At 57.4% G+C, this 26,297-nt stretch overlaps 1 protein-coding gene across 2 annotated transcripts; it reads left to right on the top strand.

The window, feature by feature from the left end:
- Positions 1-785: 785 nt before the first annotated feature.
- R3HDM2 (R3H domain containing 2) lies at positions 786-25,898 on the top strand. Of its 2 annotated transcripts, none has more exons than XM_084277280.1 (23): positions 786-895; positions 7,385-7,583; positions 8,222-8,263; positions 8,457-8,543; positions 8,793-8,919; positions 9,950-10,028; positions 10,761-10,820; positions 11,582-11,722; positions 12,133-12,241; positions 13,277-13,372; positions 14,860-14,891; positions 15,027-15,259; positions 17,237-17,409; positions 19,844-20,086; positions 20,653-20,779; positions 20,979-21,214; positions 21,616-21,770; positions 22,020-22,120; positions 22,519-22,688; positions 22,872-23,016; positions 23,108-23,208; positions 23,577-23,661; positions 25,245-25,898. In XM_084277280.1, exons 2-23 carry the CDS (start codon positions 7,416-7,418, stop codon positions 25,586-25,588), a joined length of 3,054 nt encoding a protein of 1,017 aa, XP_084133406.1. In that variant the 5' UTR covers positions 786-895; positions 7,385-7,415; the 3' UTR covers positions 25,589-25,898. The 2 variants fall into 2 exon arrangements, with proteins under 2 accessions (XP_084133406.1, XP_084133407.1); XM_084277281.1 differs by lacking the exon at positions 786-895 and adding an exon at positions 19,098-19,187.
- The last annotated feature ends 399 nt before the right edge of the window (positions 25,899-26,297 follow it).

Here is a 26,297-nt window from a genome sequence, read left to right as displayed (position 1 = left end):
GACACGTTGCTCTTGACTCCTTGCTTTGTAGAAGCTTTGTTGGACTCATCCTGTGGCTGTAGCTGGGGATCTTTTAGAAGAAACAGCATTAACGTGGCTGAAGTGGTGAAGAAGAGTCCCAAAGAGGCTTTACCAATGCAGCACTACGCTGGGCTCATCCACCTTCTCATCTCCATCTCCATCTCCTTCCCCTGCAAAGCTTTTATCCTGAGGCAGCTTTCCCTTGCTCCATCACCAGCTCCAGCACTGCCAGGGCTCAGCCTGAGTGAGGGAGCATCTCCAGCCCAGCGCTGTCAGAGCTGGTTGCATTTGAAGCCAGCGCTGGCTCCACCTTGCCTGGGACAAGGAACTCCTGGGGCAGGAGAAGAGTGACACCGACCTGCTGCTGACCAGTGTGTAGGGCTGAGGTTGGGAACATCTTCTGAATCCCACCAGAAGCAGCTTGGGAGCCTGGGGAGGGGAAGGATGTGCTCCCAGTCCATGGCAGAGCCTGCCTGCTCGGCAAGGCTGCCTTGTGCACTGGGGAAGAAGCGTTAGTGTGTGGAGGGGAAAGGGGATTGCAGCCTGTAGAGTCACCAGGGCTGGGGCAGAAAAGCCCTTTCTGGGGAAAATTTAAACAAAGTGAGGAATTTACAGCCTCTCTAGGGCCCTCAGCATCTCTTGTTCCCTGTCTCTGTCTCTATTTGGCCGCTAATAAAGGAGCAAGGGGGAAAATAACTGAAAGGAAACGGTTTCCAGCCTGACCCCTGGGAGTGTCACAGCATCCACGGCAGGAGGGCAGCAGGACAGCCTGTAACCTACCTCAGCACGTGGCCGGCGCTCCCAAAGTCCCATTCCTTCTGGAAGCTGCTGCTCTTGGCTGTGGCATCTCTCTCCTTTGCTCCCTGTGTGGCAGGTTCGTGTCTCTCCGGTGCCTGGCAGGGGAAGGACGCTGTGTCTTTAAAGCCTTCTCGGGGCTGTGCGGAGGCAGATCCATTGAAGGATTTGAATGAGAGCAGGAGAAGGAGGGGGGGGGTGGTGTGTGTGTGCATGTGGCTATTGGCAGAGCTCTCTATGACATCCCTCTGAACAGCTGGGCTCTGCTTTGCTTCAGAGCTGCTTGTCAGAGCAATTAGCTCGCTGTAGCAGCAGCAAAAGATCGCTGGCGTTTCGCTCGGGCTTGGGAGCTGGCGGGGGCTTCTGAGGAGCAATCTTCTTCTCTTGGCAAAATTCCTCTTGAGCCGGTTGTGGCAATGGAGCCTGGACTGGAATTGGGAAACAGATGACCTGCTGAGAGTGCAGAACCTCCACGGTGAGTTTATTTATAGAATAAGGCTTCAATTATTGGGCTTGAGAAAGATTGACCGGAGACTTCTCCTCCTCCTCCTCCTCCTCCTCTTCCACCTCCTCCTCCTCTTCCCATACCCCAACCATACAAAATACAGGCTAGGTAGAGCCACGAGCGAGTTATTTTGGGGATGGGGACCTGCCACCCTTCATCTCTGGTAAGTGAGAGGATTGCTGCTGCCTGAATGGGTTAATTTAAAATGGTGCTGTGCTAAAATGACTGTGTGGCTCTCTGTTCCCAGTTCAGGACTGGAGAGAGTGAGATGTGGCTTCTCCTGCCTCTAGTGATGCTGAGGATGCACCTAGGGAGCCAGGGGAATCCCCGATCAGCGTGCTGTGCTCTTCCATGTCATTAAGGAGTTCCCATGACGGGCTCTGGGGTTCTCCCTCTGCCTTGGCTGAGGCTCTCTGCAGCTTCTCCTGGGCAGTTCCTGCTCCTTTTGCAACGACAGAGGACACCCAGCTCCTCCCTGGGGTTACACTTCACAGTGTTTACTGGTTTCAAGGTGGCTAGTTGATGGGAAACGTTGGCTGGTTCCTTGGCTACGTGCCACAGGATGTTTTCAGGGCAGCTTATGCAATTTGGAGGACTCTGCTGGAGTCCACTTATAGACATGAACCCCCTTTATAAAACAGTGTTAAACCTGTCACTGCAGTGGGCTTGGTTTTAGTGGAATGGGGGGTTTGGGTTGCTTTCACCTCCTCCTCACACGTGTTCATCACCCAGTCCTGCCTCAAACCAAAGGTGCTGAAGTGATGCTCCCTTCCTGTGAGATTTAGTGCTCAGGGCTGGTTTTCTTGGGCTCGAGGCAGCAGCCAGTTACTGTACCACAGGATCTTTGTTCAGGTGCCTTGGACCTGTTTCCTTAAATCCTTATTTAACCTGGAAGCATCACCTGTGGCTCTGAGGGTCTGCAAAGAGCAGCAACCGCTGCTGCTCCGACCGGCGAGCGACAGCCGAGTTCCTTCTGCTGAGGAGGGATAAATTCCTTCAGGTTCCCCCCTCCTGTGTCACATCCACCTTCTGCAGTTGGCAGCCCAAAAGGTGAAGGTGATTTCATTTTATTGTTTAGCTTTAGTCATCACTCCCCCTCGTTGTTCAACCACCAGATCAACTCCTGGAGCCCACCTGGAAAGCAGCCCCAGCGCCTCTCCTTGCTGCCTGCCCCTTGGCTCCGTGCTGTGGCCAGTGGCAGAGTCCTTTGCCAGCATGGGGAAAACCAGGAGCATCAGCCTTGAGAACAGCTTTTCCCCCCTCTCCCAGGAGCTGCAATGCTTTGGCTCTGATAAGTACAGTGTGAGGATGCACTTTGCCAGCCCAGGGATGGCACATGGAGCTGGGGGATACCGTCCTTGCTCCACCAGCTCTGTGATGTTGGTGCTGATGCTTCCCACTGGCACAGACAGGGCACGTGAAGGCTGTGCCAGCAGGAGGGTGAGAGCTGTTCTCTAACCTTGTGCATTTTGGGGTTTGGGGGTGTGTGTGTCTTCTTTCTGAGCCCAGGCTCTGTGGGTGTCTCCTGGCATTGATAGCTTTGGGTGGAAGGAGTTCTCTGGACGTGCTGGTGGGAGCTGTGCCAGGGTTTTCCTCTGAGCCACACAAGGGTTAACACAAGTTCCTGTCCGATGCTGTCCTACTGCATCTTGACACTGTAGAAAGTAGGTGGATAATTCCATGCTAGCTTTTCAGGAAACCCCTGTGGTGGACAGCCCTCATTAATTGTTGCTGGGAAACTGCTTTGACGTCACCGCAGCAGTTCCCTGGTCTTGGGATGGATACAGGAATAGCTCGTGGTGGGGAAACCGGTGTGAGATGGAGCAGGGAACTCTCTGACAGGGAGGTTTGCATCTCGTTTCTCTTCTCTTTCTCCCAGCATCCTGCCTGGGGACCCTTGGAGGAGCCATCCACAGACATTTACAGGGCATGTAGAGCCTTTTCTTCTCCAGAGTGGTTTATACCCACGACTTCTGCCATCCTTTCACTTCCCAACTTGGCTGGGGGGGCTGGTTTGGGGGTTTCTTTCCCTCCCCCCTGATTTTCTACACAAGGGGAGGAGAGGGTCTTGCTCAGCTTCACTTCAGCTCCTGGGATAAAAGGAGAAGAGAAGGGCAGCATCCCTGGCCCCGTTCTGTTTGCTGGGGTTTGAATGTCAAACAAGCAATATCCCTGCAGAGCGACAGAGGGGGGAGCAGAGGGGCTGAAGGCGGCTGCTATTGCAGGAGCTTCAGGAGAAGAGAGCTCAGCAGTCCAAGCCTCCCTCCTCGGTGCCATCTGACCTCCCTCTCCACACAGAGGGAGATTCCTTTCTCCCAGCATCATCCTGTCTGTCCAACCTGTCAGCTTCTGGGAGGCACGGACAGCTGGGGGCACCTGGTGTCTGGAGCAGGACTTTGCTGCATCTCTCCTTGGTTTTTAGTTTCCTTTCTTCCATGCCAGCAGAACAGGTAGAAGCAAAGTTTGTCTGTCCAGTTCTGAGTGCTCAAGAGCTTTTTGTAACCCAAGGAGAGCAGCAAAGAGCATCCCAGGCTGCTGGTGGAGCCCAGTGTTTCCATGGGGGGGGCTTGAGATGCAAGTGAACAGTCTTGTGAAGAGCTGGTGGGGAGGCAGGTGAGGCACCGCTGCAAAGACCCATCCTGAGTGGGAACAACTGGAATCTGGAGGGGGAAGGAAGTTCATTGTTCTGCCCTGAGTTTCTCTGCCCCAAGACCTGTGCAGGGGGTGGTACCATGAGCTGCATCCTGACCCAGCAGGCTCCAGCATCCAGCTGATGGGTGGGCGGCTGGAGACGTTCATCTTCCAGACACGATTCCACAGCATCTCCTGTTTCCTTCCCTTGGATGGTGTGGAACAGCCCCAAGAGCCTTCAGCACCTCATGGTGCTGCAGGGATGGGAAGTAGAGCTTGGTAGGGGGGCTCTGCTCAGCTGTGGGTTAAGGGGATGGAACTGGGGTTGCCTTACCCTCCGTGGAATTATTTGGGAGGGTGGTGTTGGAGACCTGAGACTGTGCAGAATGAACTCGGGGGCCTTTCAGTCCCACCTGCATTTCCTGTCTTGTCGTTCATACAAGGTTTTTCACACTCCCCCCCTTTCCACCTGAAGCGAAATCCTTCCATCTGCATCACAATTTCACCTCTTTGATGTAATGTGGGGGTGGAGATTAAGATTTAAAGCAGTGACTAAGCACTCGGGAGCCTGTGCACTGTGCACTCCAATGTGCCTGGCCCCCTGGTTTGGTTTTGGCTCAGTTTTGGGGGAGCTGTACAGCAGTGAGGGGTTAAATTTATTAAAAAACCTAGAAATTAAAGTGATAATAGAAAAGGCAATGGAGAGAATGCAGGAGGGCTGGCTTCCTTGGCTGAGAGGCTTGGCTGAGAGCTTGGGAGTGTTTCCCAGGAAGGTTTCGGGTGCTCGTTGTAGCCAGAGCTTGTTCCCTCCTGCATCCAGCTGTTTTCCCAATGGGAGTGGAGTGGAACGTGCTGGAGAGGCTCTTCACTCACTAGTTTGCAGGCTGAGGCTGCAGAGTTTCTATGGGATGCTGGGGATGCCCCAGTCAGCACCTCTGGTGCTTTGCAGAGCAGACTGGGAGCCTGAAGGGGCTTTAGGAGGGAGATGTTTCCGGAGCTCCACGGCTTTTCTTGCTCCTACTGGGCAAAGCCTTTTCCTTACAGCTCTGCTCTGCAGGGAGGTGCACTTTTAACCCAGCAAAAAAACCATTACTGGGGGCTGTGCCCTGGCAGGAAAGGAAGAGACAGACACCTCTCCAAAAATCCTGGGTGCAGGGGGAGCAGCAGCCGGTGCGCCGAGGAGGCTCCATCGCCTCGGATCCGCAGCACCCTCTCCACCACCTCCACCTCTTTCCTGTGAGAACCTTTATTCTGCAGCAGACGCTGTGCTCAGGAAGGGCAGGGAGGAGAGGGGGGGGGAATTAAATCACCCCCAAACTTGTCGGGCTGCTCCTAGCGATAGAGCCGGTTGCCATGGAGCCGTTATTCCCATTGGCTGCCCTGGAAGCCAATGAGCAAATTGTTGGGGAAAGAGCATCATCCGGTAACCTCGGAGGAGGAACTTACTCAGTGATGGATGATGCTAATACTAAAGCCTTACGCAGAGGGGTGAAGTGCTTGGAGAGAAGCTGCTGCTTTCCCCCCTTCCCTGGTACGGGCTGACTGTGAATTCCCAGTTCTACCAGCTCTTCCTGCGCTCCAGACTGGTTGCAGGTGTCCGTGGGAGCGGTGTGGTGGGGTCTGTTTGTATCTGAGCCCTCAGAGTGTGTTAACTCTGTGGTCGGGTGTGTGTGGTTTCACTGGGAGCTTCCTGTGTAGGTTACAGCTGGGCTGGGGGTGGAGAGGAGCTGCTGCTGCTGTGGCTGTGTCAGGGCTGCTCCGCAGTGAGAGCGCTGCTGTGTTAGGGCTGAGGAGCCCAGTCTGAGGTCGTGGCTCTGCCCTGTTGGACACCTGGTGCCCTGGGTCTGAGGAAGGAAAAGAAAACAACAGAGAAGAGAATTGGTTAATAACTGGGGGGGAGTGGAAGATAGGTCAGAGGTGCTGCCATAAGGTCCCCCCTGGAGCCTTCTCTTCTCCAGGCTGAAGCAGCCCAGCTCTCCCAGCCTGGTTTCACAGGAGAGCTGCTCCAACCCTCGGATCATTTTTGTGGCCTCCCCTGGACCTGCTCCAACAGGTCCATGTCACCCAGCCAGCACACACAGGGTGATCACACTCTCATTGCCTCCACTGGAGAGGGTCCAGAGGAGCCATGGAGATAACCAGAGGGCTGGAGCAGCTCCCCATGGAGAGAGGCTGAGGGAGCTGGGCTGGGTCAGCCTGGAGAAGAGAAGGCTGTGGGGGGACCTCACTGCAGCCTCCCCGTCCCTGAAGGGACCCCAGGAACAGGAGGGGAATGGGCTTATTAAAGGGCAGAGACTGGCAGGACAAGGGGCTGGGGTGAAGCTGGAGGAGGGAAGGGAGAGAGGAGAGACTGGGGGGAAGTTCTTTGCAGAGAGAGTGGTGAGGGGCTGGCAGGGGCTGCCCAGAGAGGGGGTGGGTGCCCCGTCCCTGGGGGTGTCCAAGGCCAGGTTGGCTGGGGCCCTGGGCAACCTTGTGTAGCTCCAGGCCTGGAGGTTGGTGTCCCTACCTGTGGCAGGGGGTTGGAGCTCTGGGACCCTTGGGGTCCCTCCCAACCCAGACCAGGCTGGGATTCTGTGGCTGTCCATCCTTTGCCATCTCCAGACCCAAACCAAACCCAAACCCCACCCCACCTCCCCAGCAGCTCACCCACCTCCCGGTGCTCCGCTCTTCCCTTTTCCTGACACAGATTTTGTGGCATCCCTAATCTACGTCATCTTTCCATCTCCCTGGCGAGGTGCAGCTCCATCCCACCCACCCCACCGAGTCCTCTGGACTTGCAGTGTCTCTGCAAGCCGCTGTCTGTCACAGCAGATCATGTCTGCCACCCCCTCGCTGCATCCCACGCCTGGCCTGGGGGAGCAGAGCTGATTCATTCAGACGGGAAGGAAACCTCCTCTCCAAAGCATCGCTGGCAGTGCACAGCTTGGAGATTTTATGGGCAGGGAGATATCCCAGAGGATTGCTGGCAGGGACAGAGGCTTAGCCCACAAGTGTCGACTCAGTGGCTCTGAGTAGTTGGCACTGGGAGAGGAAAGGGAAGAGCGATGCTGCTCCCCTTGTTGTGATGCTGCAGTGACATCGTGTGATGAGCAGAGATCAGAGAATCCCAGCCTGGGCTGGGTTGGGATTGGGAGGGACCCCAAGGGTCACAGAGCTCCAACCCCCTGCCACAGGCAGGGACACCAACCTCCAGGCCTGGAGCTACACAAGGTTGCTCAGGGCCCCATCCAACCTGCCCTGAACACCCCCAGGGATGGTAGATAATGGCAGGACAAGGGGGATGGAGTGAGGCTGGAGGAGGGAAGGGTGAGATGAGATACTGGGGGGAAGTTCTTCCCAGAGAGAGTGGTGAGGGGCTGGAACAGGCTGCCCAGAGAGAAGCTCCCCCCAGCCCACTGAATCCCTTCTACCCTCTGTCACCTCTTCTGGCAGGCACCCGTTGCTGCGTCGCAGGGCTCTGAAGATGTCCAACAGCACCACAGCACAGGAGTCTCTGGAAATAATGAAGGAGTCAGAAAAAAAGGTGGTTGAGGAATCTGTGAACAAAACCAAATACGTATCCAGGTCACCAAGCAAGGAGGAAGTGGAGAAGGATCCAGGGGAGGAGGTTGGCGTGCGCCAGGAGTCTCAGGTGAGCATGTGGGTGGGTGGGCAGTCCCTTCCTGAGGAGCTGGGTGCTCTCCTTCCACTGGGCAAACAGCAGGTAGTTGCTCTCTATGCAGGAAGGGCCCTGAGCCTGTCCCAGGGGGCTGCCCTGCAGCACAGGCAGCTCTTCAGCTGAATCTGTTCCACTCAGAGCAGAATATAAACATCCTGTGAGCCTGGGAGACGAGTGCTGTGCTCCTGGGGTGCTTGTGCTCGGTGTCCAGGTTCTCATCCCGTGGCTGTTACCTCCCTCATAGAATCACCTGGGTTGGAAGAGACCCTTTAGGTCACCAAGTCCATGTTTGTGTCCCAGGAGTGGCAGAAGACTTGTAGTTTGCCCACTTAGAAGTGTGTTGGGCGCCTCTGCCCTGCGATGCCCTGGTTGTGCTGGCTCTGTCAGCAGCAGGGGAACTGAGTCTAAACCCAAGGGAGGCTTCTCAAGCAGTTCTGGGGCCTGTCAGGGCAGCTCTCCAGGCCTTCCCATCTCCATGTGCTTCCCTGGCTGCCAGAGGTGGTCTTCCCAGTCAGTTTAGGTGCTCAGTGTTGGGCTGCCTGCACAGTAAATGCCCGTTACGGTGTCCACATCCAGATGAAGTTTCTTGCCTTCTTCTCCTTTCTCCCCAGAGACGACCTTCAAGCCATGGACACGCCAGGAAAAGAGCCAAGGTATCACCTCTTCTGACACCCTCCTTCCCCTGTTCTGAGCTGGGATGCACTCCCAGCCTTAGGATGGCACTCTCCTCTAGCTAATTAATTACCAAGAGCTGTAGGAGTGGCTGGTGGTGCAGCAGCATGAACCTAATTGCATATGTGTTGTGACAGAGGTGTCTTAACGATGCTCTTTCCTTTCCTTCTCCAGTCTAACTCAAAGCTTAAGCTGGTCAGGAGCTTGGCTGTATGTGAAGAATCATCCAGCCCCTTTGTGGATGGGCTGCTGGAGTCCCAGGTAGGTAGAGTGAGATGAGCTGTGGGGTCTGGGAGCCCAGAAAATCCATGTCCTGCCAGAAGTGATATCCTGACCCAGGCTCCTGAGTCTGAGAGCCACAGACTTCCCCCAGGAGGCCACTTTTGGAGGGAGCAGTTACCCCTGTGAGCGCTGCTCATGTGTGTAGGGTCACCTCTTCCTCAGCACCCCTGGCTGTGATGGCAGGGACTCTCTGAGTGACTCAGCCCAGCCTGGTTTGTTCTCTTCCAGGACATCATCCAGCTGCACGTTAGCTGCCCCTCGGACAAGGAAGAAGAAAAGTCCACGAAAGATGGGGCTGAGAAGGAAGAAAAAGACAAGACTAAAGAAAAGGCCCCCAGGAAGATGCTCTCTCGAGGTCAGGTGCTCATTGGAACAGGGCAGCTCCTGTCTTGACCCTCTGTGGGGGGTTCTGCTGGCCAGGGAGGGGTGCAGAGCACTTATCTCTGCTGATGCCTGCACAGGGATGCACCATTTCTCTAACATCCTTTCTGGAGCAGAGCATGGGGAGAGAAGGGGAAGGTTTCTCCAGATTGGAATGTGCCCCAGCAGACTTGGGGGCTTCCTGCTGAGGTTATAGTGACCTGGTGGCTTCTTGAACATGCAGATGTAAACCCACTTTAGATTTGCCTTTATAAAACCTGTGAGGTTGCAGGAAGGTGAGCTTAGTTTCTGTTGGGTGATGCTGTGAGGATGGTTCTGGGGGCACAGAAAGGGTGAGAAGATCCACGGGTGCTTGGAGCCCTTGCACAGGCTCTGCCCTGGTGCAGATCAGTCTCACTTGCTGGTTTGTTTGGGTGTTTTTTTTCCTGTTTTGGGTGGTTTTCCTGTTTGTTTTGGGTGGTTTAAATTAGAAGAGGTGTGGGGAGAGGGGAAGAACAGGGCCAGAGGGGCTTTCCAGCTAGAGAACTCGGGGATCAAAGGTGCAGAAGTTGCTCCTACAGAAATATGGTGTGCTGCACTTGGAGGGGCTCCTGTAGCAGCATGGGGTAGCCAGAGGGCACCCCAAGGGGCTGGGATTCCAGGTGAGGTTTCCTTCCACATCCTGAGCTGATATCCCTCTGTCTGGCACCCTCCTCAGCGTAGCGTCCGGTTGTCCCACTGACCACAGGGAAAGGAACAAGCTGGAGAAGCTTCACCTAGAGCTTGTGTTCCAAGCCTGAGCTCTGACCAGAGCAAGCCCAGGCACTGTGGGTCCCAGCCCATGTGGTTCTGTGACCAGACAGGCTCCTCTTCCTGTAGTGAACAGTCAGAGCATGAGGCTGAATCTCCTTCAGCAACAACGTGGGGAGCATCACCCTCCTGTGTGTAGCGAGACGCACTCACACCCCTCTTCCCTTCCCTCTTCCCTTGTTTGCTTAATTTGTCTGCTCCTCTTCTTGTTTCAGATTCCAGCCAGGAATATACAGACTCCACTGGAATAGATTTGCATGAATTTTTAGTAAATACACTGAAAAAAAACCCACGGTAGGTCCCAGTCAGTAAAACATCATGCTGGTGGAGTGATGGGAGGGAGGACCTGGTGACTGGTGTTCCTTTGAGTGACTTAAATCCACAGTGTTTGTGTGCCTGGGGGGGTGTATGTGTGTATTGGGGGGGCAGAGAGGGGGCTACAGCTACAGAAAGTACCTTTTTGGAATTCAGGGAGTGTTACCAGAGCTGGGGCTGTGTAGAAACACAAAGCACAACTGTAATTTGATATACCACAGTGGATCCAAACATGTAATTGTGACTTAGAGAGAGAGGGGGAAAGAGGACAGATAATTAGTTGGAACACAAGCAGGAAGGAATCCTGATTGCTTTCAAACCCTTTCTGTAAGTGATTGTTACATATCAGCCCTCTGAAGGAACTGCTGCTGTGTCAGTAATAAACGTAATCAAGGAGGAATAGCAGAGCTGGAGTCTCTGCCAGCAGAGCAGAGATTCTCTGTTACCCAGAGCTGAGCACAGGGAGCAAAACAGCTTGAAACTGAAAGAAAAACCCCCCACCCAACCCCAACAGCCTGGTGATTAATTGACTATATATGAAAAGCCATGGAGTGTTTCAGTTCCTTCCTCTGGAGGATGAGGGAAGGAGGGGTTAAAGTGCTGCCTGCTCCAGGTATTGGTGCCTCTGTTGCAGGGAGGGTGGCACCCAGCAGACAGGTTGTGTTTCTCTCCCACTGAAGGTGGCCTTTTCCCTTTTCCTTTCCTTGACAGGGACAGGATGATGCTACTAAAGTTGGAGCAGGAGATTCTGGAATTCATCAGTGATAGCAAGTAAGTCACCAGCAAGTTTGTGTCAAGGTCTGTAACGTACTGTGCAGGAGCTTGTGCACCCAGGGGAGAAGGGAGCATCTTTGGGGCAGCCTGGTTAGGAGACCTCATCTCTTCCACATCCCCCACCTCCCTTTGTCCATACACAAGGTTTTGGAGCATCACATTGGTTGGATATCAGTTGCTTTCACACCTTATCCAGTGGGAAGGAGCTTGGTGCCATTGTGCTTCTCTTCCAAGCAGAAATTGGGTGTGGAGAAGCCAGGAGCAGGATTCACACCCCAGAATATAAATAGGTGTCTGCAGCAGAGCTTGTGAACTTCATTACCTGCGTCCCAGTGTAAGGACTGATTCTGGCTCCTCATCCTGCTTGGGATCAGATGTGTTTTGGCACAAGCTGGTCCAGCTGGAGCCCTCACATCAGCCCAGCTCTGTCTTGCCAAGCACCCCAAGCCCTTGCAAGGTCTCTCTGTAAGACCCAATACTTGAGTGGTAACTAACTGCTCAGAAGGGGTGGCAGGGTCCGATCTGGGATCTGATTAAAGCATCTCTGGCCCTGATCCCAGACCAGTGAGGCTTGGAGGGACCTCTGGAGCTCATCCAGTCCAAACCCTCAGGGGCACCTTGAGCAGGTGGCACGAGGTGGCATCCAGGCGAGTCAGGAGCATCTCCAGATACTCCATAGCTGGTCTCTTTTGCTGTCAGATTGTTGTGGTCCCATTCCAAGGGCTTCCAAACTCTAACACTCTCTCCCTTCTTCTCAGCAACCAGTTTAAGAAGTTCCCTCAGATGACCTCATACCACAGGATGCTGCTGCACCGGGTAGCCGCCTACTTCGGCATGGACCATAACGTTGACCAAACTGGGAAGGCAGTCATCATCAACAAGACCAGTAACACACGAATGTAAGAGGGAGGGGGGGAGGGAGGAAGGGAGGGAGGGAAGGAGAGAGAGGGAGAGAGAGGGAGAACAACTGGGCTGGCGTCTCCTGCCCTCCCCTGTGCTCTGTGACCCCCAGGCACAGCCCCCTGGCATGGTCCAGGTCAGGATGGATTCCACACCACATGGTTTTGCCCCCATGAGAAGGGCAAGGCCCCCTCTCTAGTAGAGAAGAATCCCTTCTCTTCCTGTCTGAAGTATTTTACAAGCCCTCCTGAGCTCCCTTTGCTTCTCAGAGAAAGGGCAGGAGCTCCTGTTGCCATCAGAGGAGAGATGTAACACAGCAAACAGCTCTCACCTGCTCGAAGCAGCAGGTTTATCAGGATGGTTCTGTGCCCATTTTTGCCCTTCTAACAAGGGCTGGTTCTTCCTGCAGCCCTGAGCAGAGGTTCTCTGAGCACATCAAAGATGAGAAGAACGCAGAGTTCCCACAGAGGTTTATCCTGAAACGAGATGATACCAGCATGGACCGAGATGATAATCAGGTAAGAGGTGCTCATGGGCTATCTGGATACTTCCTGAAAGTCAAACCTGGCTTTGCTAAGTTGAGAACCACTCTGAATGTCTCTTGGGATTCCTAGAACCTTCCACCCCACCCAAGGGGCACCGTCCAGGTGTATCATAAAGTCTACAGAATACTGTGGAAGCACAGGGAGGATCTGTGGGGGTTCTGGGGAGTCCTTTTCTGTGCTCTGAGTACTGACTGGGAGCTGGGCCAGGCTTAAGGTGAAGCCTTTTCCTAAGGCTTCCTTGGAAAAGCCCTGGGAATGAGTTGTTGCCAAGCATCTCTCCCACCCCTCCATGGGGATGTCATGAGTCGTGGTGCTGCAGGGAGGAAACACATCAGCAGGATGAAGCACTTTGAGCTCAGCAGCACCTCCAAAACCCCCTGGTGACCCTCTGGCTGCCTGGCTTCACCCATGGCTGTCTTCCCAGCCTGGGCCAGGTGACCTGGAGTGTTGAGAACTTGAGGGGCAAGAGCCAGGAGACCTCTTCTCTTCCCCAGGGATCTCGTGCGCTCTGCTCCTGTAGCTCCCATCTTTACAGCAGCCCAGCGTACCGCGGCCCTTCGCTCTGGGGCGTCTTGCTGACCTTAAATCAGGCTGGGGAGCTGGTCCTTGCAGTCAGTGTGGGTTTCTGGCTTCCTCGTGGTGACACAGCACAGCATCCAGGACTGGGCAGGAGTTTGCTGTGTGGACACGTGCTCCAAAGCGTGTCCCAGCCCTTTTAACCCTGGGAGCAGGCTCTGAAGCACATGGTGACTCAGGCTGGGTTCAGGCAGGGGAGTCATGCTTGATCCAGGAGGTGGAACACACCAAGACCTCCAGGATGTTCATCCCTAGATGCAGGTATCCAGAGAGTAGGTTTGAAGGCAGAGGCTGTGTCACTGCCCCCAGGCATCACCCACACGCTCCGTAATCCACGTCCTCTTGCGCTGCTACATGAAAGTACCAGCAGCTGACAGCCCACTGCTCCCCTTGGCACCTGCTGACCCGCTGAGATGTGTTTGTCCCCTTCAGATCAGACTCCCCTTGCAGGATGGGAGAAGGAGCAAATCCATAGAAGAGCGAGAGGAAGAGTACCAGCGGGTCAGGGAGCGGATCTTTGCGCGAGAGGTAAGCTTGGGCCGCTCACTTCCCAGGTGCTCTCCCAGAACTTCATGGGAGAAGGTATCCTTGAGGATGCTGAGGAGTCAGAGCCCATCACTGCCCTCTCTGGAGACTTCCTGGTGTCTCCCACTGAATTCCAGCTTCTAACAAGCTGGAACATTGAGAATATAACACACTGAGATGGAGAAGCACCTCTACTCCCCTCTCTGCTCCTTCCCTAAATCCCCTGTTGCAGTGGAAGTGTGTGTTCCCTAAAATCCCCTGTTTCAGGGGCAGTGGGAGTGTGGGGACTGACCAAGGAGGCAGTTCTGCTCCTTGCTGCCCAGCAGGAGTACGAGCTTACGCAGTGGTGGTTCTGGGCTGGCTGGCAAATCAATTGATGGACCTGAAAGGAGCAGCAGCTCCTCTCCAGCGCTGCAGCTTTGACCTCCTGACCAAGCAGTGCTGGCCTCAGAGTGTCAGGCAGGGCTCTGCCTTTACAGGATGAGTCTGTAGCACATTTATTGTCCTTCTTCTGGAGTGTCCAGCTTGGTTATTGCCTCCTTGAGATCTCTGCTCCCTGCGTGGCAGCATTTGGAGCTGGAGCCCTGCTCCTTGCACATGTCTGGCTGCTGTGCTCACTCTATGAGCCCCAGCTGGCAGCTCTCTGTGCTGTGCCAAGCAGCAACTGATGGAATTGGGGACGATTCCAAGTGCCCATCTGCTGCAGATCACGTTCAGAGTCCAGCTCCTTGCCTGCTGCTCTTGAGCATCTTGGGGACAGCACCTTTCACTTGTCCTGTGCCTGCCCCAGGAGGGTGTCACAGCACCATGCCCAGTCCCTGGGCGGTCACCAGGCTTCAGCCAATGACTTTCAGGCCAGTTGTGATCATGGGCTTGTTTTACACAAGCCCAAAGCTGCCCAGATGTGTTAGTGAGCAGCTCTGCCCACAGCCCTGGACTGGGGTGGGTGCTGTCCCGTGCTAGCAGTGCTGGCTGGACACGTTCTTGCCCTTGCTCTGTGTTTTTGGGGCCTGAACCAGCACTTTATGTCTGACTCCAGAAGCAGGGGTGAGTCTCACTGGCTGGGCTGGGCTGGCTTTGAGCCCCCTGGCTCTGGTAATTATACCTACACTTAGCAAACGAGGAGACCCTTCTGTGTCTGCCCTTGATGGTTCCTGACGAAGTCCCTGCCAAATCTGCCTCAGAGCAATGAAGCAGGGAGTCAGGGTTTCAGATTTCCAAACTCTGGAGAGATCTCAGGGTCACAGGTTATCAGGAAGGGTTCCCAGTGAGCCTGGATGGCACGTGGGGTGGCACTGGTGTGCCAAAGACTCGGTGACACTCCCGAGTCACCGTGTAACCAGCACGCAGCACGAGCTGTGTCTGAGCCCCATCCCTGTAGTTCTTTGCTCCTCTTTGCTTTCAAACTGCCTGGATTTGTTGCTTCCAGAGTTACTAACTCTCTCCCTTTTCTCTCCTTCCACAACTCCACGTCTTTTCCCTGCTTCCAGACCGGCCAGAACGGGTATCTCACCGACAGCAGGTTAGTGGTGGTTCACAGACACCCTGTGTGGCTCTGGGCAGTGCTGCATGACCCTGTGACCGTGCTGTTCTCTGATGGCAACCGACTGACTCTCCCCAGAAGGTTTTGACAGTGTAACCCCTCTGGTCTCTGCAGGGGGAACCGGGAGGGCTTGAGCCGGGCCTCGGGCAGCCGCCAGAGCAGCACAGAGAGTGAGATAAAGTCTCTGGAGCCCCGGCCCTGGAGCAGCACAGACTCAGACGGCTCCATCCGCAGCCTGAGACCGCCCGTGACCAAAGCCAGCAGCTTCAGTGGCATCTCCATCCTGACACGGGGCGACAGCATCGGGAGCAGCAAGGGCAGCGCTGCCGGCAGGACGTCCCGGGCAGGTACCGCGCTGCTTCCCCTGCACACCACCTGCCAGGGGACACCTAGCAGGGGGTAGAGGGGGGAATGGGGCTCCCAGTGTTCCTCTGGACAGTGGTGCTGGTTAAAATGGGATGTGGTTGGCATTGTCTGAGTGTGTTTGGGATGTGCCAGTTGGTTCATCATCTGCGTTTCCCATACCCCCTGTCAGATGTCCCTCCCCTTTAGCAGGGTTATCTGTGGCAGGGGATGCTGTTCTGTCCTGTACCCTGGAACTCCTGTACCCTGGAACTCAAGCACCAGTTTACTGCTGTCTTCTCCCCCATGCCATGCTGAGGGCTGTGCTGCTGCTCCCCAGAACCCCTGGCAGCCTGAAGGACACTCAGCCAGGGTGAACCATCTGGCACTTTTCCTTACTTTCCACCAGAGGAGATCCAGGGAAGGGTGTCCCCCATTAGTCTATCTCATCAGACACACAGTCTATCTCATTAGACAAAGAAAGGCTGTGTTAATTGCTGTCTGCCTACGATGTTCTCTGGGAATGATTCACTCTCTTCCCCAGAGCAGACACAGCAGTGGGGAGCTGGGCCTGTGGCTCTTCAGGAGCTGCTGAATACAGCTCAGGGTTTCAGGAGCACCAAAGGGAATTAGGATCATGAGCCTCTTGCCAGCTTCAGATCACTCCTTCCCCATCCTTAGGGAGCACAGAGGGTGTAGCCTGGGTGTGGAGGCCGCTATTATGGGGTGTCCCTGGCAGCAGCATCCTGGGGAGGCTGCGCTGTGCTTGGTGGGGCTCTGGCTGCTCTATCAGCAGGGAACAGAGTCCTTCAGGTGCCTCCTCACCACCAACCTGGGGTCTTTGCTCTCCTTTCAACGGGCCAGTGAGGACTGAGGAGCTGGATGGTGGCTGGTTACAGCTGCCTTGTGCTATCAGTGAGCAGAGCCCAGCACTGCCCCGCTGCCGGGCTTCCTCCCCTCACACTGGCAGGCAGCAGGTCCCCACATACTCCAGAGCTACTGTGTCAGCAGGGAGGGGAAGCAGGCTGGTGCTTGTGGTGCCAGCACCCAGGCTGGCTTTGGAAACCACACGTTCCTCTTGCGGTTTGAAGGCACCTACATCATCTCCCAGCACCCTATTTCCATCGCGCTCAGGGCTGTGCTTATTCTGATCACTGCAGCCACCTCCAGGGCTGATTCATCACCTGATGGGAGCTGTTATTTGAAGGTCCACTTCTTGCTCCTTCTGTATTTTCCCTCCCCTGGGAAGAGCAGCTCTCCAGGCTTTATATAATGGCAAGTGATTAGAAATGTCCTGGGAGGGGGGGAGGATAAAAGAAAGCAAGGGAGTTTTCACTTGTGGGGCAGGGGGAGCTGCCACCCTCTATATCTTCTTGTTTATTCTGTGGGGGAGGAAGAGTGAAGGACTCTGGGGCTCTTTTCCCATCTCAGCATCCAGCCCCTGGGCAACTGTCAGCAGAATGTTTCCATCTTTGCACGTGTTGTGGCTCCTTCACAGGATGCCTGAGGATGAGCAGCTGGGGTGCAGGAGAGCAGAGGCAGAATGAGTTCAGTAGCAGCTACTGGGCACCGAGCAGCAGTTTCACAGCCCTTTTGTTTCTGGAAGTAAAGCCTGAGCTTTACTGAGAGTGTTTCCCAGCTGGGTGCCCCACAGCCTGCGTCACCCTCCTCCCAAATGGTCTTACTCCAGAGATGTGTGTGTGCTGCTGCCCTTCCCTGCATGGGGCAGGGTGTGCGTGGGGCAGGGGAGGAGAAGATGCTGTGGAGGGTTGGTGTGTGGATGTGGAGAGGAGAGGGGTGTCATCATTCCAAGTCCTGAGGGTGTCAATGCTCCAGGGTGAACCCTGAGGGTGTCGGTGCCCCTGGGGTGCCTGCAACCCGCTCACCCTGTCCCCAGAGATGTCCCAGAGATGTGAACCCATCAGTGAACCCATGGTGTTCTCAGCCAGGTCCCAACCCTGCCCTGCCTCTCTCTGTTGCAGGTCTGGTCCTAGGTGCCCCTGAAGGATGCAGCCAGCCCCCTTCCTCGCAGCCCAGCCGCGGCCTCCTGCCCTGCGCAGCCCAGCAGCCGCCCCAGCAGCCGCCGCCGCAGCCCCAGGGGCTCCCGCCTGCAGCCCCCCAGCAGCCAGCCATGAGCAACCACATGCTGTCCCAGGTGAGTTCCCACACCACGCTTTGGGCTCAGGAAGCTCCCTGGGGAGGCAGGACCAGAGCTGGAGCACACTCGGGCTGCTTGGGGCTCGGGGTTGCCCAGGGGGGCTTCAGGGATCCACATTTGCCGGATGATCCCTGGGCAGGGATCGCTGGCAGCTGGGTTTGAGCTCCCCAGTGCTGGTCCCTGATGGCCAGGGGAGAGGCAACCCCCAAACTGTCCCTGGGTGTACCCTCCAGAGCCTCCCCACGTTCAACCCAGGTGATGATCGCAGCGTGCAGGGCTGTTTCTGAGGATGGAGCCCTCTGGGAAGGGCTCGTGGCTGCCATCCCCACATGCTCTGTCCTGCTCCCAAGGCTGTAAGGAACCACAGCACAAGAGCTGTCCCCTTGTCACTGTAGGAGCCAGCAAAGTGGCCACGTGCTCAGCAGGGGCAGGGCTGGATCTCAGCCTGTCCAGGGGGCTTCCTGGGATCCCTTCTGGTGCATCATCTCCTACTTAGAGGAGGAGGTTTTCTTATCCCAGCTGCCTTTCCCATGGCAGGTTGGACCTGATGATCTTCCAAGGTCCCTTCCAGCCTGGCTGTTCTTTGATTCAGAGTGTTTTCAGCGAGCTGGGAGGAGGAACAAACCTCCTCCAACAGCTTTTACCACAGAGAACACGAACAGCTCCGTGCTGTCTGTTGCTGTTTGTGTGAGCATGGGGGAAGCTTGTGGCTCTTGGGCCCTGGACTGGCTCCAGGGTTGTGGGTTCAGTGGCAGAAGATCCTGAAGCTCAAGGGAGACTTCTCAGTGGTACAGATGAGGGGTGGTACAGATGAGGGGTGTCCCTGAGGCAGCCAGGGCCTGGCATGGAGACTGGCAGGAGGGTCTGGAGCTGGAACATGGTGTGGGGCAGAGCGTGGTGCCCCGGGGGGAACGCTGAACACACAGCAGGTTCCTGGAGCCCGTGCAGGATCACTGCCTCTTGCTGGAGTTTTGTTTCCTACCTTCTACTCTGGGGCTGTTCTGGTGGGTTGGGGTGCTGGGAAGACTTGGTTTCCTGTGTTTGGTAGCACAAGGTTGGAGAATGCCCCACTCCCCACCTGCACACACCTTGTGTCTCACCAAAGGCCGAATCAAATGATCCAAAACCCCCTCCCAGTGCTGACCAGCACAGGTTCGGTGCCCAGGGCATGGTCTACGGTGCTGGAGTTAGGTGTTGTCATCAAGGGGCCTCAGCAGGGTGAAAAAAACCCTGTGACAAAGTGGAGGAGCCCTACAGAAAGGAGAGAGAAGGAGGAGCATTCCCAGCAGGACAGACCTCAACATGCTGCGGAGCCGGGAGCCGGTGCCACCCACCCTGGGCACTGGAGCAGGAGGGACACAGGGAAGCAGCTCTCTGGGTGCCCTCAGCTGTGCCCAGCCTTTGTGCACACACCTCCTGCTCACACCAGGCCAGAGCTGCTTTGTGGACACAGTCAGAGTCCCAGCTGCCACAAAGCAACCGGCCAGGCTGTGTGTCCCCACCCCGTTCTGGTCTCCGTGCTTTCCAGCCCTCTGCAATGCCCCCCCTCTGTGTGTTTGCAATCAGCTCACTTGACTAACCTTGTTGTTCCTTCTTTCTCTCCTTCCTCCTCTCCTTCCTCCCCTCCCCACCGCCCTTCTCCCACCCAAACCTCCCTCCTCTGCTCCCTTCTCTGCTGGTGGTAGCCGGTCCCAGCGCTGCAGCCTGTTCAGTATTCTCCAAGCTCCTGCCCCCAAGTCCTCTTGCCAGTCTCTCCACCCCAGCAGTACAACTTGGTATATATAAACCCCATTTCCTCTTCTGCACTCTCTCTGTTGTGCTCACGTGCTGTGTTTGTGTTGTGTGAGCTTTTGCTGAGCAGGGATGTCGCTGTGGACACCCCACGCAGCGGGTTCGGGGTGCCTGGAGGCTCTGTGCTGCTGTGGGGTCAAGGCAGTGGGGTGCCTGAGGCTGTGGGACCCACCAGGGCCAGGCACTGCCTGGGGGAGAGCAAGTTCCAAGCCCAGAGCTGCCCCAGCAAGTGGGGAAGCAGCACTTGTGCCCAGCACTGGGGTCCAGGGGCCGTGGCTGCCCTGTGGTCTCAGCCAGCCCCTGTGTTGTCTCTGCTGGGTCATTCGGGAGCAGTGCCCCCCACGGGACGTGGCCTCTGGGCTGGGGCCCCCCCTGGCTGTGTGGGGCCCCCCCTGGCTGTGTGGGGCCCTGCATGTGGCTGGTGTTGGCTGAGCATTCACCCCCCCAGCAGCTCGCATGTCCCTGCGCCCTGTCCTGCAGAGCGCTCTTGGTCTGTGCCTCGTTTTTGGGGACCCTGCCCTGGGTGAGCTCCTCTGCAGGGAGCAGGGAGAAGGGGGCTGCAGCCTACTCAGCGGAGCTGTGTCCTACACCCTGTTGTAGTGTTGTCCTCCTCCATCCTTCCCACTTCTCCCCTGTGCAGGCTGAGGAACTCAGCACCCCCTTCGGGCAGATCAGCCTCAGCAGACAGAGCTCCACAGAAGCACCGGACCCCTCCTCCGCGATGTTCCAGTCATCCCTCATCTCCCAGCACCCTCAGCAGACTGGATTCATCATGGCAACCCCTGGGCAACCCATTCCCACCTCCAACTACTCAGCCTCAGGGCACACAGCCCCCACACAGCAGGTGCTGCAGCCCCAGGGCTACATTCAGCCTCCCCAGCAAGTAAGGACACGTGGGAGCGCGGTGGGGATGGGCACCAGCCCAAAACACTTGGGCTGGGGGCTGCTGGGGACCAGTCCAGAGAGTGGGAACTTCCCTTCTTGCTCTTTTGGGTTTCTTCCTGCTGCTCTCTGGTGATGGGGTCGATACACGGGGGTCTGAGCTCTGGGTCAGCACCGCAGGGTGGTCTCTGCCCCGTGTCCCTCTCTGAGCTCACAGGATGCTCCTCTGGGGACAGGGACAAGGAGCAGGTGCAGGGCTGACACCTCTGAGCTCTCTCTGGAGTCCCACAGGGCGTTAGGACCCCTAGGCCTGGTCCTCTGAGCTGTGATGAGAGTTGTGCTCTTGCACTGTGGTGCTGGGAGAGGCTTGGCTGTGGAGGCTGGGAGGAGCGGGAAGGGGCTGCAGTTCCCTGAGGAGGAGCTATCAGCTGGCCAGAGTAAAGCCCTGGTTGGTTTCCTTCAGCAGAAGCCAGGCCAGGTGAGAGAGAAAACTGGTCCCCAGGGACCAGCTTTCTTGGCCCTGCCCCCTCTTGTGTTCTCATCACTGTCTCTTCTTGATCCCCACAGATTCAGGTTTCGTACTACCCTCCTGGGCAGTACCCCAACTCCAGCCAGCAATACCGATCTCTCAGTCACCCAGTGGCCTACAGCTCCCAGCGCACCCAGCAGCTCCCCCAGCAGTCCCAGCAGCCTGGTAAGGAGGTGGGGAGGAATGGGGAGGGGATGGATTTAAGCCAGGAGCTCCCTTCAGGTCTCTCCCTCTGCTGGAAGGGAAGCCCTTTTCCTGCTGTTCAGTGAGAGGTGGAGGCAGAGCAGGATTTGAGCCCTCGCATGCTGAGCCTCGGGCTGTCTCCCATGGGAGAAGCTGCTCCATTTAACCTCTGTCCTGCCAGGTTTACAGCCAATGATGTCCAACCAGCAGCAAACGTACCAAGGTGTGATGGGGGTGCAGCAGGCACAGCCCCCCGGGCTCCTCAACAGCCAGAGGAACGGCATGGGAGGCCAGATGCAGAGTATGATGGGGGTGCAGCAGGCGCAGCCCCCCGGCCTCCTCAGCAGCCAGAGGAGCAGCATGGGCAGCCAGATGCAAGGCCTGATGGTCCAGTACACTCCACTGCCTTCCTACCAGGTAGGCAGCAGCTGCTCTCTGATATGGGGCTGCTGGGGAAGGTGGGGGGTGCCTCTGCCCTGCAGGAAGCACCCCGTTCATGTGATGGAGCTGTAAGTGGAGGCTTCCTCACCTTGGGAGGATGGTGGGTGCTTGCCAGCTCGGGGAGGGCACATCCCATGTTTGGATCTGGGTGGGATGTGGCTTGAGGAGGAGGAGAACTGAGTGTGGCTGGTCCCTTCAGCATGTCAAGAGCTGGGAGGGGCTGGCCTTGCCTGGGCAGGGCTGCTCTGGGCTGCAGTAGGCACCCATCCAGCATCTCTTCTTGCTTTGTGTGGACCTTGCTGGTGCCTCCCTGGGGCTGGTTCTCCCTGCTGCTGCTCTGCATGGCTCCACAGTGCTGCTGCTTCCCCTTCACACAGGTTCCCGTGGGCAGCGAGTCGCAGAGCGTGGTGCAGCAGCCCTTCCAGCAGCCCGTGCTCGTGCCAGCCAGCCAGTCTGTTCAGGGGGGGCTGCAGGCTGGGGGGGTGCCCATCTACTACAGCGTCATCCCCACCGCCCAGCAGAACGGCACCAGGTAAAGCTGCTGTATCCCTGCCCCACCCTGGGGAGAAAGGAGGAGGGTGGGGGTCCTGAGGAAGGGGTGCAGCATCCTGCAGCTGGAGGAGGTGGCTGGGCACCACAGATGCTGGCTGCCCCCAGTCCTGGCTCCCACTTCCCATGCTCTGCCAGAGATGGCCAGGTCTCCAGGGTGCTGGGGGTTCCCTGTGCGGATCAGGGGGCTGCTCCCCCCCATCCCCTCACCAGAGCTCTCTCTGCTCCACAGCCCTTCGGTGGGGTTCCTGCAGCCTCCTGGCTCAGAACAGTACCAGATGCCACAGTCCCCGTCGCCCTGCAGCCCACCTCAGATGCAGCAGCAGTATTCAGGTAAGAGGGGCTGTGGGCCAGGGCTCAGCACCAATCCTGCACAGGTTCCTGTGGGGCTGCAGTGAGCAGAGCTGATTCCCAGCCAAGTCCTGGCTGTGGGGAGCAGAGCTGTGGTCTGGTGAATTGGTGTGGGGGCTGGAACCAGGACCCCCAAGCTCTGCCCCCAGCTCAGGGATTAGATCCTTTACCTGTGGTGCTCAGGTCACCCAAGCTGCCTTCAGCTTGTCCAGCTTGTGTTTCTCCTGGATTAAAAGCAAGCTGTGAGATCCAAGAGGCATCTTGGCTGGGTCAGGCTGTGTCTTTCCTCAGCCCCCCAGGGAGGTGGGAGTAGCAGAGGAGGGTACAGAGGGGACGTTTTGGGGGCCCTGGGCAATACAGCAGCCGTGTTCCCTCCCCAGGGGTGTCTCCTTCAGGCCCTGGCGTGGTTGTGATGCAGCTGAACGTGCCCAATGGCCCCCAGACCCCCCAGAACCCCCCTGTCGTGCAGTGGAGCCACTGTAAGTACTACAGCCTGGACCAGCGGGGGCAGAAGCCAGGAGACCTGTACAGCCCAGACACCAGTGCTCAGGTATTGGGAGGACTGGGAAGAAGGCAGCTCATCTTTTTGGAAGCAGCCTGGTGGGACAGAGCAGACCCCAGCACCCGTGCTGTCTGGATGGGTGGGGGGATGAGGGGGAGTGGGCTCACCCCACAGTGGTGAGATGGGTGTGGGACCACATTGGGGGGTTGTCTAACGCTCTCCCTCCCCCAGGCCAGCACCCAGCTGAACAGCCCCATCACCTCCCCCACCCAATCCCCGACACCGTCTCCCGTCACCAACCTCAACAGCGTCTGCACGGGGCTGGGCCCCCTCCCTGTCCTCACACAGTTCCCCCGGCCCATGGGCCCAGCACAAGGTAAGGGGGCAGGGGAGGGTTTTGGGGTGCCTGCTCTGTCCCCTTGAGGTTTTCTCAGCCCCCTACTCCCTTTCTTCTCTCTTGTTCCCAGGTGACGGGCGCTACTCCCTGCTGGGCCAACCGCTGCAGTACAACCTGTCCATCTGCCCCCCACCGCTGCTGCACAACCAGCCCAACTACAACGCACACCAGGTAGGATGGGGACAGACCCCCACACCCCCCTCACAGTGTGTGTCCCCCCCACAGCCCTGGGCAGGGCCCAGGAGTCGTTCAGCAGCGAGTCTGACGCCAGCCCCGTGCTTGGACACCCCTCGATCGGACAGAGGGCTGCTGTCCATCCAGCAGAGCTGCTGTCCATCCAGCAGGGCTGCTGTCCATCTGGCAGAACCACAGTCCCAGATGGGTTTCCCTGGAGCCTAAAACTCCACCCCAGCCCCAGCTTTGTCCAGTCACCATGTCAGCCCCGAGTCCTTGGAGTGGCACGGCCGTGTGGCCGTGCCTGGATCCCACCTGTGGTTCCTGAGCCTGGTGCTGACTGGCTCCTGGTTTTGTTCTTTAAGGGGCAGACTGGGATGAAACACGGGAACCGGAGCAAGAGACAGGCCCTCAAGTCAGCGTCCACCGACCTTGGGACGAGCGACGTAGGCAAGTGATCCCGGGTTCCCTCTGGGTAGTCCCTGCGCTGGGGCCGCAGCGGGGGTGGGCAGAGGGTCCAGGTGCCACCTCTGCACCCCCAGCTTCCCACAGAGCCCATACTGGGGGGTGGCTGTGGAGAATGGTTCCTGCCTGTCACCACAACCCCATGCACCCCCCTTCCCAGCTTCCCACACAGCCCATACTGGGGGGTGGCTGTGGAGAATGGTTCCTGCCTGCCATTGCACCCCCATGTGTCCCCCCCCCAGCCCACAGGTATGAGGGAGCAGCAGAGCCCATCCCAGTCAGCTCTGCCCTTGGGAGGTGTTGGGAGGACAGGGGTTCCTCAGGAGCTCAGCTCTGCCTGCACCCAGCAGAGCTTTAGGGGAAGAGTGGGGAGAAATTGTTGGGGAGCCAGGGATGAGCACCAGGAAATCCCCAGCAGATCCTTTCTCTCCAAAAGGGAAGGGAACCCCTGTTCCTCACTCTGGGGGGGGTTCTCCACTTGCTAGTTCGGCGTGAGCCAGCAAGCATGGAAGGGAAGCAACCTCTGCTGCCTCTCTGGGGAGTTCCAGTTTGTCCCCCATGCCATCTCCATGCCACCCAGAGCAGCTGGTTGCAGGGGGGCCCTTTAAGAGCCGCTTGCTGGAGCGCTGCCCCGTCCCTGCGGCTGGCGTGGTCGTTACACACTGTGTTAATATTAGCAAAGAATCCCTGCAGCCAGCCCTGCGCTGAGCCTGAGCGCTGGGGCTGGAGCCAGGGGCAGCAGAAGTGTGTGGGTACCACAGAGCACAGGCAGAGAGGTTGGGGTGACACTGGCCCGGGTGGGTGCAGCCCGTTTTGGTGCCTTCCAGGGACAGGACAGGAGAGTGGGTGAGCTCCTGGTGCTGGGACCCAAAGGTCAGGTTAGGAAGTGCTGCCTGAGGGGCTGAGGCCAGCTGAAGGGAGCGAGGGGGGCTCCGTGTTGGTGGGGCCTGGGGAGGTGGGATGTAGGAGTCTCCTCTTGAAGCGTGGATCAGCAGGAGGATCAGGATGCTCGGGACAGCGTCAGGGGCAAGAAGGGGCTGGCTGAGGAAAGGAAATAGATGGGTGATGTGGGGTGGGTTGGGGAGGGGCTGCTTGTGTGAGCGAACCCCAGCGCCAGAGAGGAGCCCCCGGTGAGGATCCTCCCAGTGAGGATCCCCCAGTGAGGGAGCCCCACCAGTGAGGATCCCCTCAGTGAGGAGCCCCTGGTGAGGAGCCCCTGGGAAAGATCCCCCCAGTGAGGATCCCCCCTGGCGAGGATCCCCCCTGGTGAGGATCCCCCAATGAGCATCCCCTGGTGAGGATCCCCCCCAGGCAAGGATCCCCCAGTGAGGAGGCACCCGGTGAGGAGCCCCCCAGTGAGGAGCCCCCAGGAAAGATCCCCCCAATGAGGATCCCCTAGTGCAGATCCCCCAGTGAGGATCCCCTGGTGAGGAGCCCCCAGGAAATATCCCCCGGTGAGGATGCCCTGGCGAGGATCCCCCAATGAGGAGCCCCCAGTGTGGATCCCCTATCGAGGATCCCCCGTCGAGGATCCCCCGCTGACACGCGCTGCGCTCTTCCCACCGCAGTGCTGGGCCGAGTGCTGGAGGTGACCGACCTACCCGAGGGCATCACCCGGACAGAAGCCGACAAGCTCTTCACCCAGCTCGCCATGGCTGGTGCCAAAATCCAGTGGCTCAAAGAGACTCAGGGGCGTCACGGGGACGGAGGCGGCGGGGACAGCACCGCCGCTCCGGAGAACGGCCGGCACAGTGACCTCGCTGCCTTATACACCATCGTGGCCGTGTTCCCCAGCCCTCTGGCTGCCCAGAACGCCTCCCTCCGCCTCAACAACTCCCTCAGCCGCTTCAAGCTGCGGGTGGCCAAAAAGAACTACGACCTGCGGGTGCTGGAGCGCGCCAGCTCGCAGTAGGGCGCACGCGCCCCTGGGCACACTGGACTCGCGGGCACTTCCCCCTCAGCCTTTTCCTCTCCACCCCCTCCCATCCTCTCGCCCTCCCTCCTGGATATATTTATATGGACATAATTAAGAGACGAGAAATTGATTTTTTATTATTATTATTATTATTAATTATTATTATTATTTTTGGAGTGCTGCCCGTGCCCGCCCCCCCCTCCCTGCCCCTGTGTATATTGTTTTGTTAAGCACTGTGTTGAGCCGCACATACAGGTGTTGATTGGTATGTTCACTGCACATTTTATTTAATCAGATTATTATTTGGGGAGGGGGGTGGGGGGGAGGGTGGGGGGCGGGAGGGGGTATTTTTGGGTTTATTTTATTTGGGGAGGGTTTGTTTTTAAATATAAAAAGAAAACTGGTCCATCACTTTAATGCTGCATTTCCCGTTCTCTGCTGGTACCGGTGCTTGGGGACCTGCCTCTGTGGGGTGAGAGGATGGGGAGCTGTGGGGTGCTCATGGGGGACATGTGAGCACATGGAGCCCTTGCCCTGTGTGAGCTCAGGGCTTGCTGAGATGTGTTGAGGAGCCCTGGGGCTGACCTCCTTGTCCCCCCATCACCTTTCCTCCCATCTGCTGGCCCCGTGCCGTGGCAAGAAGTGGGGTGCGGGGTGTCCCCAGCTGTATCCCCAGCCAGGAGGACGCCCGATGAGAGGGGAGCAG

Source organism: Gallinula chloropus (genome assembly GCF_964237585.1).
Source record: "Gallinula chloropus genome assembly, chromosome: 31".
Classification (NCBI taxonomy): Eukaryota; Metazoa; Chordata; class Aves; order Gruiformes; family Rallidae; genus Gallinula; species Gallinula chloropus.
The sequence above is the reverse complement of the archived record's forward strand: the minus strand, read 5'-3'. Positions and strand labels throughout refer to the sequence as shown.

Coding starts and splice junctions, on each gene's coding strand:
- R3HDM2 (XM_084277281.1), top strand. CDS start 7,416: ATGTCCAACAGCACCACAGCACAGGAGTCTCTGGAAATAATGAAGGAG. Junction 10,821..11,581: donor GAATTCATCAGTGATAGCAA/GTAAGTCACCAG, acceptor CCTTCTTCTCAG/CAACCAGTTTAAGAAGTTCC. Junction 11,723..12,132: donor AAGACCAGTAACACACGAAT/GTAAGAGGGAGG, acceptor TTCTTCCTGCAG/CCCTGAGCAGAGGTTCTCTG.